The sequence below is a fragment of the Felis catus genome, chromosome X (genome assembly GCF_018350175.1).
Source record: "Felis catus isolate Fca126 chromosome X, F.catus_Fca126_mat1.0, whole genome shotgun sequence".
In the NCBI taxonomy this organism is placed as follows: Eukaryota; Metazoa; Chordata; class Mammalia; order Carnivora; family Felidae; genus Felis; species Felis catus.
The window spans coordinates 15825688-15837888 of record NC_058386.1 but is presented as its reverse complement, the minus strand read 5'-3'; the positions used below and the strand labels follow the sequence as shown (position 1 = coordinate 15837888).

The following is a 12201-nucleotide window of genomic DNA, read 5'->3' as shown; positions in this document are numbered from 1 at the left end:
AGCCTCCAGAGCTTTACTGAGATTATTTTGGGGACCTGGGTGGAAGATGGGCGAGCCCCACTCTCTAATTTAACCAGAGACACCTTGGCTTTAGTTGTTGTATATTGCAATTTTAGAATAAGTTGAAATTTGCTTAGAGTGTTCGGCTGAAGTTAACCAGATCCTCCTCCCGTCCCTCCTCGGCCAGCCTCTCTCTCCTTTTACATCTAAGGACACTGATGTCCAGAGCTATTGCACGGTTGCCTCAGATTTTGTGCTGAGGACAGCCCAGCCGAGATTGAACCTAGTCTTGACTGTCCTGACTCCTGGCCCATAACCCTCACCTCCTGTTTAACTGTCTCTCAAAATTTCCTCCACTTTGTAGGTATCACTAGGGGGTCAAGCAGCATTGAGTGGGAGCTGTGTCTGGTTGTAGGGATACAAAAAGGGGCAAGTGTGATGTTGAAACCTGCTTCATAGCCGGTGGTAGTTGACAGTAGCTACTGGCACCTGTATCTCCTACTTTTATCTAAATTGGTGCTTTCCAGATAATTCTATATCCAGTGCCTCACACACAAAACAGTATACTTGGTGGAAATGTTTTAAAGCTAGGTTATGTCGGAGCTCCTGGGTGGCTCAGTTGGTTGAGTGTCCAGCTTCAGCTCAGGTCATGATCTCACGGTTTGTGAGTTCGAGTCCCACATTGAGCTTACTGCTGTCAGTCTGCCAGCGCAAGGCCCACTTCGGATCCTCTGTCCCCTTCTCTCTCTGCCCTTCCCCCTCTGTGCTCGCCCTCGCTCTGTCTCTCTCTCTGTCTCTCAAAATAAATAAAACATTAAAAAGTAAAACTGGGTTATGTTGATTGTCATACAACTATATACATTTATTAAAACCATTCAGGGGCGCCTGGGTGGCGCAGTCGGTTAAGCGTCCAACTTCAGCCAGGTCATGATCTCGCGGTCCGTGAGTTCGAGCCCCGCGTCGGGCTCTGGGCTGATGGCTTAGAGCCTGGAGCCTGTTTCCGATTCTGTGTCTCCCTCTCTCTCTGCCCCTCCCCCGTTCATGCTCTGTCTCTCTCTGTCCCAAAAATAAAAATAAACGTTGAAAAAAAAAAAGAAAAAAAAATTAAAACCATTCAAACCATACAATTAAAATGGGTGAATTCTATGGCATAAAAATTATATGTCATTAAAGATGTTAAAAAAGAAAGGCAGGGGGATACCTGCCCTCCTTAAATATTAGGGAAACTGGGCGGAAAACAAAATGGCTCCATGAAACATTTTAAAGGCATGCTAGTACTTTCTTATAAATATTTCTTCCTTATGTTGGTTATAAGTCAATTCCACAGTCATTTATTGACCCCCTCCTATGGGCCAGGTCCTGAGGTAGATGAAGGGAAGAGATTGGGGGGTAGAAAGTAACACAGAGGCATGGGAAGAGGCAGATGATAGCCAGGTGTTTCAGAGGAGGTAACTGGAAGTGTCCTCTTTCTTCCACCAAGTTCCTTCATATCAGTGTGCCTTCTGCTTTGAGTGATAAATACCTATGCAGCCACAAAGTAGTGGTAACCAATAGAGTTTTATGGAGTCTGGTAATGAGCTATCCAGACAGGCCCCCTGAAGTTGGCTAATTCGACAGACATCTCAACAGTGTCAAGACTCAGACCCCCCTCCTCTGTGATTTTCTTGGCTTTCCTCTCATGGTTGAAATATGACTGCAATAGTGCCAAACGTTGTGCTGTCTTCCAACAAGGATGTCAGTGTTAAAAGCCAAAAGGCAGAGGCAACTATCTTCCTCTCCACTCTTTTTTTTTTTTTTTTTTAATCAGGGAGCAAAATCTAACAGCCTCCCACCTCCCAGTAGAACTCCTCTAGCATCTCATTGGCTAGAAGTAGATCACATGCTCACCCCTAAACGAATCATTGACAAAAGGGAACGAGAGCAACATTTGCCTAGACGTAGCTTACTCATCCCTAAGGCTGTGGGTGGTTCCCCATTTCCTAATGTAATACCTGAAGGCAGCAAGATTATATGAACTGGGAAGGGGATGGGGAATGGGAGCTGTGAACCAATGTCTACCATACAGTTAATTAACTTTTTTTTGATGGAAAAGAATAGAAACAATGCTTGTTCTTTTTTCTTTGTTGACCATGAGTGTCTTATCTTTTTTGTAAAATATTTCCGTGATTTCGATCTAATGAATTATTCTTCAAGCTGGGACTCTGCAGGCAGTTCTAAAGTAGTGCTGTATTTGTTTCAGTGTTGTAAGTTTTGAGGTTGGATAGTCATATTTCACTAGCACAGTCAGTAGGAAAATTGGCAAAGAGCTATCATTATCCAATTTAAAGATGCTTTACTTTTTCCCTCCTTTTAGAATATTTGGCCAATTCAGAATTTGGGAGGTTTGCTATTACTAATTAAAGAAAGATGGAATGTTGGTAACTATGTGGACCTAGGAATCTTTAGGCAGAGTAGTATTGATGGGACCTAGAACGAGTGCCCCTCAGCACGGCTTAATGAACAAGACACATCGGAGGCCCAGAGTAACGAAGACAGATGGTTTCCAATGCTAGAACAGGGGATGTAACTGATATATTCTGTCCATTGGACAGAAAGCAAAAACATTTGCACAGAAAGTGAGTCCCTCTCTCCCTCTTTCCCTCCCTCCCTCCCTCCCTCCCTCTCTCTGCTCTGTTCTCCTGTCATGTCAGAAACAACCCTAGACCACGGTGTGTCCGTATTACAGATTTTTTCTTGCCTTTATTTCATACATCACTCTCTTTGATTGATATGACATTAACCATAATAAAACCCCCACATTTCAGTCATATAAATCGTACTAGGGACAATATAATTGATATTTGTGTATATAGCTTTAGGTTATGATCTGTCTGCACGAACTGGCCTGATCCTTAGAAAATATCTAAGGTCATTCAAAGCCATTAGGATTGTTGACTTTGCTGCAGAATAATAAATGCCTGTCCCAGTAGATAGTAATTCTCTTGAATTTTTCTTTCTACCTTCTGTCCTAAGTCATTGAACCCAGCTTTCCAAGTCTTAATTTCCTGGCTACCTGACAAATGTTTTTGCTCTCTTCTAAGCTGGTGCTTTTGTGTAAATAGAGATAATTTAACATCAGATAGACTTTCTCTTTTTCTAAGTTTGTTTGTTTGTTTATTTATTTATTTATTTATTTATTTATTTATTTATTTATGTGATCTGTGCATCCACTGTGGGGCTCGAATCAAAAGCCACACACTCTTCTGACTGAGCCAGCCAGATGCCCCTAACATCGGATGGACTTTCAAAAGTATATAATTGAGGACATATTTGAACTGATTTTTGGTGGCCTTAGTGTTGTTCTCTCTTTCGTGAGGGCTGGTACATATCCTTGCTGATGAACAGCCACACCTAAATAGGCAGGTTCCCACAGAGACTCCATGGGACATATTTGAACAAGTTTGCCCCCCCCCCATCACCGACATACACATACGTATAAGGAACATTTAGTCGGTATTCGTTGGCTATTTGTGATTGACACCTATTCATGTACAAATATCTTTCTCTGGGGATATATCATACTGCAGTCTTTTTTATTGTTTGGAGTACTGTGTCTGCTTCGTAACATACACAGATACCCTGTTTCCAACTTAGTGATGTGTGGACAAAGGCTCTTAGGGCGGAATTTAAGCTTTTTGTTCTTTTAGATTACGTCTGCTTATGCATGCACCCAAAGAGTATATAAAATGGTATATAAACTAAAGAGTATATAAAATAGATACCTGAGAATGAAGAAACTTCTGCTTTTCTGCCTGAGAGACACAAAACAGTCAGTGCCTTTTTGTGACATCACATGATTTGTGAGGGGGGCAAATGAAGAGAATAAATAATCGTGAGCCCCAAATGAGCAATCTTAGGCAGTTTCCTGAAGGTGACCCTTTCTTTATGCAGTCATTACATCCTGTCTGTTAAGTGTGCTTTTCTCTGAAGTTACTGTAAGAGAGGGCATCTTTTCCTGGACCAGCTCATTAGATAAAGCATTTTAAAGATTGTATTTTTTTTCTTCTTACAGCCAAGGATTACTGCAAAGTAATATTTCCATATGAGGCCCAGAATGACGATGAATTGACAATCAAAGAAGGAGATATAGTCACTCTCATCAATAAGGTAAACAAAGGTTCCCTCCTGCCTTTCAAACTGTGAACCGCTTTGAGGTGTTGACTGGACGGTACAAGATGTTGGTTTAGCCCTTGAAACACTTGATTTTCCTTTTGTCCTCTCCTGAGGGAGAATCTTGCCTCTTTCCTCTTGATCAGGCTACGCCCAATATATCCAGGTGAATGAATGAACTTGAAAATCCAATAGATTCTGTTTGTCTTGGAGCCAGCTGCAGTTTTGCATGGCCCTGCAGAGAACTCCATCCCAGAAGGCCTAACCCAGAAGGCGGCCTGCTTGGCTGGAGAGCCCGCCCTCCGCAGCAGCCCCAGCTGCAAAGCTGTGTCATGCCTCTCAGGCAGAAAACGCTTAGAGAATGTTTGCTGTTCACATCAAAGACAGGTAGCATGCCTGAGAGAATTTTGCTTGTCTTGTTTGGGCTAAGAAGGTTGTATGATTTCATTACCATTACAGGCAGAGCCCTGTAAACATACAGAGACCTGTAAAATCTGTGTGAATTGATGCAGCTTAACAGGGCCTGAACCGTGTGCTATTTATGCTCTCATGCAATGGTACTCACCCAGTAGGTTGTTGAAAGATGTATTATTTAAATGATTCCTAGAATATACAGCCTTTTGTCTGAGATAATAGGGTTCTCATGATGGTTGAGTGCAGCGAAAAGCTGAGCCATGTTTAAGATGTGTTGGGTGCTTCATTCTTGGTTCCGGGTGAGTGGCAGGGAATGTGTGGCGCTGTTGGTACAAGCATGACTTGAGGGTCCTAATGGCTGCCTGCGCTCATGCAGGGCTAGAATGCTATTGGCAGGGTGCAGAGTGCAGGGAAAGGTAAGAGAGAGCAGGGGTTAGGGTGGGGGAGCTAGGCCCTGGGTCTTGCTCCTGTGGCCGTTACTGAGAGGGAGGGGCTCCCAGTGTCGCCGGCCCACCCCCCGCCGCCCCCATGTGTGTCCATGAAGTGATGGGTACGATTTACCTTTTATAGTCCAGGACGGTTACCTTTAAGAAATGGCTGTAGAAGTTGTGTGTTTTAAGAGCCGGAACCAAAGATATTAGGGCACTAATGACCCCAGAGGCTAAGCAGCTCACCAAAGATCAAAGTATTGTAGGGAGAGAGCTGGCCTCTTCCATACGACAGTGGAATGGAAGACACTGCTAAGACTGCTTTCCTGGAATAGTAGACGATCCCTAGCTCTACTGATGGGCCAGGAATGTGCTCATTGCTTTATCTGTAAACTGTTCTCCCTGCATTTGTTTTAGCGTGTCTCTGTAAGTGTTTTACATGGCAGGAGGGTAAAACACTGCCCTTCTTGCTCTTTCTGCCAAGGAGGCGGAAGTGGTTCTCTTTCCTTACCGCCCTTCCCCTCGTCCTTAAGTGGTGCCTCCTTCGGCCTGTGTCTACATGGTGCGTTTCCTATTTTGAACAATACCCTTAATCAAATACTTGGAATAAAGAAGTTGTTAAATGGGCGTAAAGCACAATACAGATACTTCGCTAATTAGCACAGATCCTTGGTTTTCATCCTACAGGGAAAGGGATAGATTACTTTCCCCTGTGACTATAAAGCAAACGGAGAGTCAAATAACCCATTCTTTGCAAAGCAGGGGTGCATGTTACTGTTTTTTTTTCTTTTTCTTTGGAGGGGGAAGCCTCTTTTTAACTGAGAACCAGATGTGTCAATAATATTTAATAAGGTTTGGAGAAAAGGAAAAAACTACCATGGATGGTCTCTTATCTGAATACATCTGTTTCTACCTCAATATATTATATTCCCGTCCTTGTCATTTGATTACATATGATGAGAACACATTCATCTTGATGGTTTTGTTCCTACCAGCTCGAGATCCAGTGTGATCAGAAGAATTGAATTTTTCTAAAGAGCTTAGTCAGAGAGGGACCCTCTCCTGGTTCCGTCCTCCATCCGCACGGCAGGGAGAAGGGCATGGGCAGATGTGGAAGGCTGCTGTCGGGAGTGTCCGGGAGCTGTACCGCACTTCCTCACTTTCCTATCCTCATGCCTGTAGAAGCAGTTTAGAGACTGAAGCAGCTTATAGATGCTTGTAAAACGTGACCTTGTTATCCTTGCCATACACTCGGTCCCTTGACCTGGCTTATACCCTGCTCCTGCTCCTCAGGCCCAGGGTGCTGTGTCATTCTGACACTTCCTCCCCCTCGCTCGGCCCTGCCCCCACTCTCGAGCCCAGCAGCACCGGAGCCTGGGGATTCTGCCTTCCTGTGTTCCTGCCACTTCCTGTCCGTGGGGCATCCAGGCCCACGCTGGAGTCCACACCTCTCCGGGCCGGCTGAGCAGAGAGCCTCATCTCCTCCTTCTCCCAGCACCCTCCACAGCACCTGCTCTGGAGGAGAACCCCGGGGTGGCCACCCCAGGCCCCTCTATTTATCATCCTGTAATGGTGCTTTGCTCATGTGACCCCTTTGCTCCAATGAAAGTCTTTAGCAACTTTCTTCACCTTCGTTGTCAAATCCAGCTTGATTCTCCTTGCACTCATTTGCCCAGGCGCTCTGGTCTTAATCTGGCTTTTTGGCCTTGGGCCACATCACCGTTCTACAACAAGCTCTCCTGAGATGGCCCTGCCTTACTCATGTACCCTCCCTAACCTGACCCAGACCATGTTCCTGCCCCCCGGGATGCCCTCTGCCTACCCACTTAGCTGCTTTTTCAATAGCTAATAATATAGCCAGTCTTAACTCATGCTGTGTCATGTACCTACCTGGGCCCATTTTTCGCTTGTAACTTAAAAATGTCCCCTGTGTATTATCAATTTTGTTTTTATTATTTTTTCAAATTACTTTTTTTAATGTCTACTTATTTATTTTTGAGAAAGAGGGAGAGAGAGAAAAAGAGGGAGGGAAGCAGGGAGGGGGCACAAGCAGCGGAGGGGCAGAGAGAGAGGGAGACATAGATTCTGAAGCAGGCGCCAGGCTCCAAGCTGTCAGCACAGAGCCCGACGTGGGGCTCGAACCCAAACCGTGAGATCATTTATGACCTGAGCCGAAGTCGGACACTTAACCGACTGAACCACCCAGGTGCCCCCTGCTTTTATTATTGTTTTTTATGGTCCGTGAAATCAGGTCTCTTGATATCCTGTCCTTGTGCAGATTTTGACTTTTATTCCTATGAAGTATCTGCCAGCCTTGACCTAGCGTTCCAGTTGTTTGGAAGTATGTTAAAATGACAAGTGCCATGTAGATTACCAGCTCTGAGAAACCAGGGTTTGAATTCCAGCGATGCCATTCACGGCTGTATGTCTTTGGGCGTGTCACTTAATCCCTCTGAGCCTCAGTTTCCTCAGCCAGAAAGCGGACCTCACAGGGCTGCCACGAGGATTTGCTAAGGTGCTGTGTATACATGCTTTGTTGCTTCACCTTTGGTTGCTCTTTCTCTGACCTCGGACGTGGGGAAGAAGGGCTCTCGTGATTGGGCCCAGTTTGCTGCTGGAAGAGGAACACCTTGATATGAGGTGGGTAGCAGTGGTGGAAAATCTGCCCGAAAATAGCTCAGAATTCACAATGGGTGAGATTTCAGCAAGAATTTTGAGAAAAAAATACGTCCTAAGTATTTTGCTTGCTGAAAAGTGGGGAAAATGGATTCCGTGTCTGTCAAACCCTGCTGACATTACAGAAAACTCTTAATTTTCCTCTGAGTTAAAGGATCACCTAGAAATTTGTTTAGATGAGTATGTGCCATGGACATTATAAAGAGAAGAGCTTCACTATGATTTGTCTAATGTGTATTTTGATATGCTTCCTTATTGTATGTATGAGTTGAGAGGAAAGACCTGAATTGCTGTTCTCTAAATTCAACTGCTTTTGCTGTTAGAGGTTCTCAGTGTACCCCAAATTCCACCGGTGTTTTTCTTTGAGAGTCGGCTAAGGTGGTTTCCTTTTGCCCTGCTTTTCTGTGCTGTGGCAGGAGTCACAGGGCGGGTGTTGCCCTCATTTTTAGCCCTCGGTTGTCATTTTGTGTAGCTTTCTAGAAAATGAGTCAGACGCCCTTAGTGGGTGCCTGTGAGCCCTCCATGATTCCTGAAATAATATGCAAAGACCTGAACTATTTGTGTGTGTCCCTGGAAACTAGGATGAAATGTGGCAACCCAAATGGTTTGTTTTTTAGTTTATTTATAAAGAATTCTTACAGATTTAGGAACATTTCCACTTGCACAGAACACACCTGTGTTTAGCTTTTATTTCCAGTCACTCAAAAATAGCTCCTTCATCTGTGTTCCTGCCGCCCCCATCCCTGCCTTCGTGATTTGTGCTCAGAGCATGGTTGAAAGGGTTCAGAAGCCTCTGGGTCTGGTTTCCAACCAGGGAGCTCCTTGGAGAAAGGCTGACAGCAGCCTGGTACAGGCGAGGCCAGGCTTCAGCAGTGATGGTGGCTGCCATCAAAATGGCGCTCCTCGCCCTGGCCGCTGTCACATGGGGGAGAGGGAGCCCGATTGTGGAGAGGGCCGATGTTCCCGCCCTTGGCCTTCCTTGCCCACTGTCTCCTGGCCTCAGCCCCCCTAACTTGGAAGGAAGGGCTTCCCATGTGACCCCTTTGTAAATAAGGAACTCTATGTATTTCTTATTAAAAAGCTCCCCTGAGTGACCATGTCTTTGACCCCCTAATAAAGCAGACACAACCGCCTCCCCACCACTGCCGTTTCTTCATAGGCATAAGCCTATTTGATAACGTGAAGGTGAACATTAAGGAAGATAATATTACTGATAAAAATCATGTGGCAATGGAGATGGAGGGAAGGGGAGAAGCAATGTAAACCAGTATTGCCATACGGGAAAAGAAACTGATAGATGCACCCTAAAGAAAGAGAGAAGCCAAAAGATTAGATAAAGGTAGAAATATACAGTAGCTACTACAGAAAAAATCACAGGGGGAGTTTCACCTTCTCCTCAGAGTATGTCAGACCAGGGACCCACCCTTCAATATTTGGAACTTGACCTGCTGTGAAGGCGGAGTTAGGACTGAATACTAACTAACCCGGCCTCCTTCATCTCTACCTTCCTCCTTTCTAGACAGCTCTTGAACACCTAACTTAATAACAGGCCAATTTACACGCGCCAGCATGGTTTCCCAGTGTAGGATGCTTCCGGGTGGCTGGCACCAAGAGCCCAGGGCCCCTCGTCGCCATTCCTTTCCCTCATGGCAGTCCTGGAAGTTAGGTGGGACCGCGGGTGTCCTGTGCACGTTGCAAAGGAGGAACCGAGGCCCGGAGCGTGGAGGTGGCCCTCCCAAGGGTCACCATGTGGCAGAGCCAGGGCACGGTTGCGCTGCCTGAGCTGTCCGTGGGGCTGTCGGACGCTTGTGGAAGGCGGGGTTGTCACTTCCAGTGGTGACTTGTCTTTTCACCGAGTCACACTCTGTTTCTGGCTATCTAGGGCAAGTGCCTATCAAATTTTCTTTCTAACTTAATGAAATCATCATTATTTAATCAGGAAAGTGATATTACCATGCCATTGCCCCACCCACTTGCATTTTGGTGCCCATGTTTGTGATCGCTTAGGTTCAGGACCATCCATGCCTTTATGATTCCATTGTCACCTCTCCAGAAATGAAAGATAATCAGTGCAGAGGAAATGATGACCTCGGCTCAGGGCTAATGTTGTTCTTTTTGTGCCTGAAGCCCTCTTCTCCCCCATCCTCCTTCTGCTTTCTGCCCATGTCCAGCATATTTTACCTTCCTCTTTTCTTCTGGGCCTGGGTACTACTTAGTTTTCTGCTTGCTTTTAGTATGAAAAGAGAGAGAGAGAGAGAGCGAGAGAGAGAGAGGGAGAAGGGGAGAGAGAGAGACAGAGAAAGGGAAAGACAAGAGTCTTGAGCTTCTTAAGTCATTCTGTGATTATAAGTTCTTTTGTTTGTTCTAATGTGTATTTTCCCTTCCTGCTTCATCTGATTAATTCATTAATTGAAACATTTATTCACGAGAAGAATGTTTTCACACTTCCTTGCTTCCGGCCCCACAGGAAGTAAGGATGTTTCCTCAAAGAGAAGTGGCTGTAGGAATCTCAAGAAGGGTTCTCAGCTTGGCTTAAGAAAGTCCATCAGCTAAATAGATTGCTGGCCTTGACCCTTTCTCTCTGCACTGCCGAAGCTTTTAGCAGAGCTAAACGCTAGGATTAAATGTGGTTTAAAGGGTGAGGAGTAAATTAGCACGTGTCACCCTGAAAATGATGACACGCTGACAGACCCATTAGAAGGACATGCTTTATGAGTGAACGAAGAAGTTAAGCACAGGTCTGGGACCATCTGGGTTTACACACATTTGAAGAATGTCAGTGTTCAGCAAATAAGTCATCTATGTCATGGGATGTGTTTTGTTGTTGTTGTTGTTTTTTGGTTTTTTTTTTTTTGGTTGTTTTTTTTTTGCAGTATGGCCTGTCTTGTTAGACTGCATATGTCCTTACTAGCAACAGAAGTCACAATATATCGCCTCCTCAGACCATTAGAAATCCCAAGGAATACATCCGGTTGACTGCTGTTTTGCTTCCTCTGTAATGTAACCAGGACATGGGGACCGTTGAGAAGAATCCTGATACCATAAGTGCGTTTGATCAAAACTCTTCCTCCCTGAGGCTTGTTTATTATCATAAACACAGCGTTAAATTAGATGAGACTGGCGAACATAGGACTTGAGGTGGTAGAAAATCTCTCTTTAGTTTACCAGTAGATAGTCAACACAATAATAACACCCCAAAATTTTGCTGGCCATGATTGCAGATTTTCCATAGATGAGTTCTTCGCAGTTGATGAGAATCTCCAGCCGTGTATGCGTCCACAAGTTATGTGAAACTGTTGAAAGGGACCCTAGTGTTCATTCGGCGTCATGATCATCTCTGTCCAGAGAGCTGTGCTTCGGTGGCAGGGCCTTGGTAATCTGTGCAACACCATCTTGGGATACTTTTCTCCTACAACACCCAGACAAACCTGCAGGTGTCTTAAGGAATTAGAGAAACTCTTTCTATTTCTAACCTTTCTGTTGGCATTACCCTGACAAGGCTTTTGTGACAATCAGAGGAGATGTGGCTGAAAAGGCTTTAGAAATCTAAAAGTTGAATTATAGTTACGGCTCTGATAAGTTATTATGGGAAGAAGAAAAACAAATTCCCAGTGACTGGAAGTTTCCTTCATATATTGAACTGTCCTGAAATTTAGTTCAGTACTTTCCCTGAAATTCCCCTTTATTATTTCTTTTTTGACTTTTCTTAGGATAAAAGTAATTTATTCTAGTTGGATAGCCTCCGTCTTATTAAAGTATCTCAAAGATCTTTGCATTCACATTTGCATTTTATTAAAATAGGCTTTTCTGAGATGGAAAGTGGCATGGGATGCACTTTTAAATAATACTTTAAGGGGCGCCTGGGTGGCTCCGTCGGTTAAGCGGCTGACTTCGGCTCAGGTCATGATCTCACGGTCCGTGAGTTCGAGCCCCGCGTCGGGCTCTGGGCTGACAGCTCAGAGCCTGGAGCCTGTTTCCGGTTCTGTGTCTCCCTCTCTCTGACCCTCCCCCGTTCATGCTCTGTCTCTGTCTCAAAAATAAATAAACGTTAAAAAATTAAAAAATAAATAAATAAATAAATAAATAAATAATACTTTAAAATCATGTAAATACTTTCTCTTGAGGAAAAATGAGAAAAAAACAGATAAATAGATAAATACAAAGAAAAGTCAAAATCACCTGTGACCTCACCACCTTCGGATACCTCTCAGTATTTGAGCGATGTCCTTCCAGATGTTCTACACAGAGACACGCACACATTATAGCTCAAAATAAAAATAAGATCGTATCATACACACTATTTTGTAAGCCTCTTTTTAAAAAATATATCATGCCTGTCTTTGGCAGCATGGCTAAATGGTTCCTTAGCATCCTAATATATGAAGTGCCACAGTTCTTTTTTATATTTAGCTTGTTTCTGGGTTTTCCTTATTTTAGACCGTGTTGCGTGCAGTCATCGCTCTGTAAATTCTTGTGCACGTAATTAGTGCTGCCACTTTCTACTACTTGTGTAACCTTGGGAAGGTTGTGCGAT

The 12201-nt window shown here is 44.3% G+C and overlaps 1 protein-coding gene across 10 annotated transcripts in view; it reads left to right on the top strand.

Annotated features, from left to right (window-relative positions):
- Positions 1–12201, top strand: part of SH3KBP1 (SH3 domain containing kinase binding protein 1) — a 334393-nt gene that overhangs the window by 242250 nt on the left and 79942 nt on the right. For all 10 annotated transcript variants that reach the window (XM_023249326.2, XM_019823637.3, XM_023249328.2 and 7 more), the window contains one exon: positions 4052–4146. In XM_023249326.2, coding sequence (XP_023105094.1) covers positions 4052–4146 — 95 coding nt within the window. The remainder of the gene's footprint in view (positions 1–4051; positions 4147–12201) is intronic.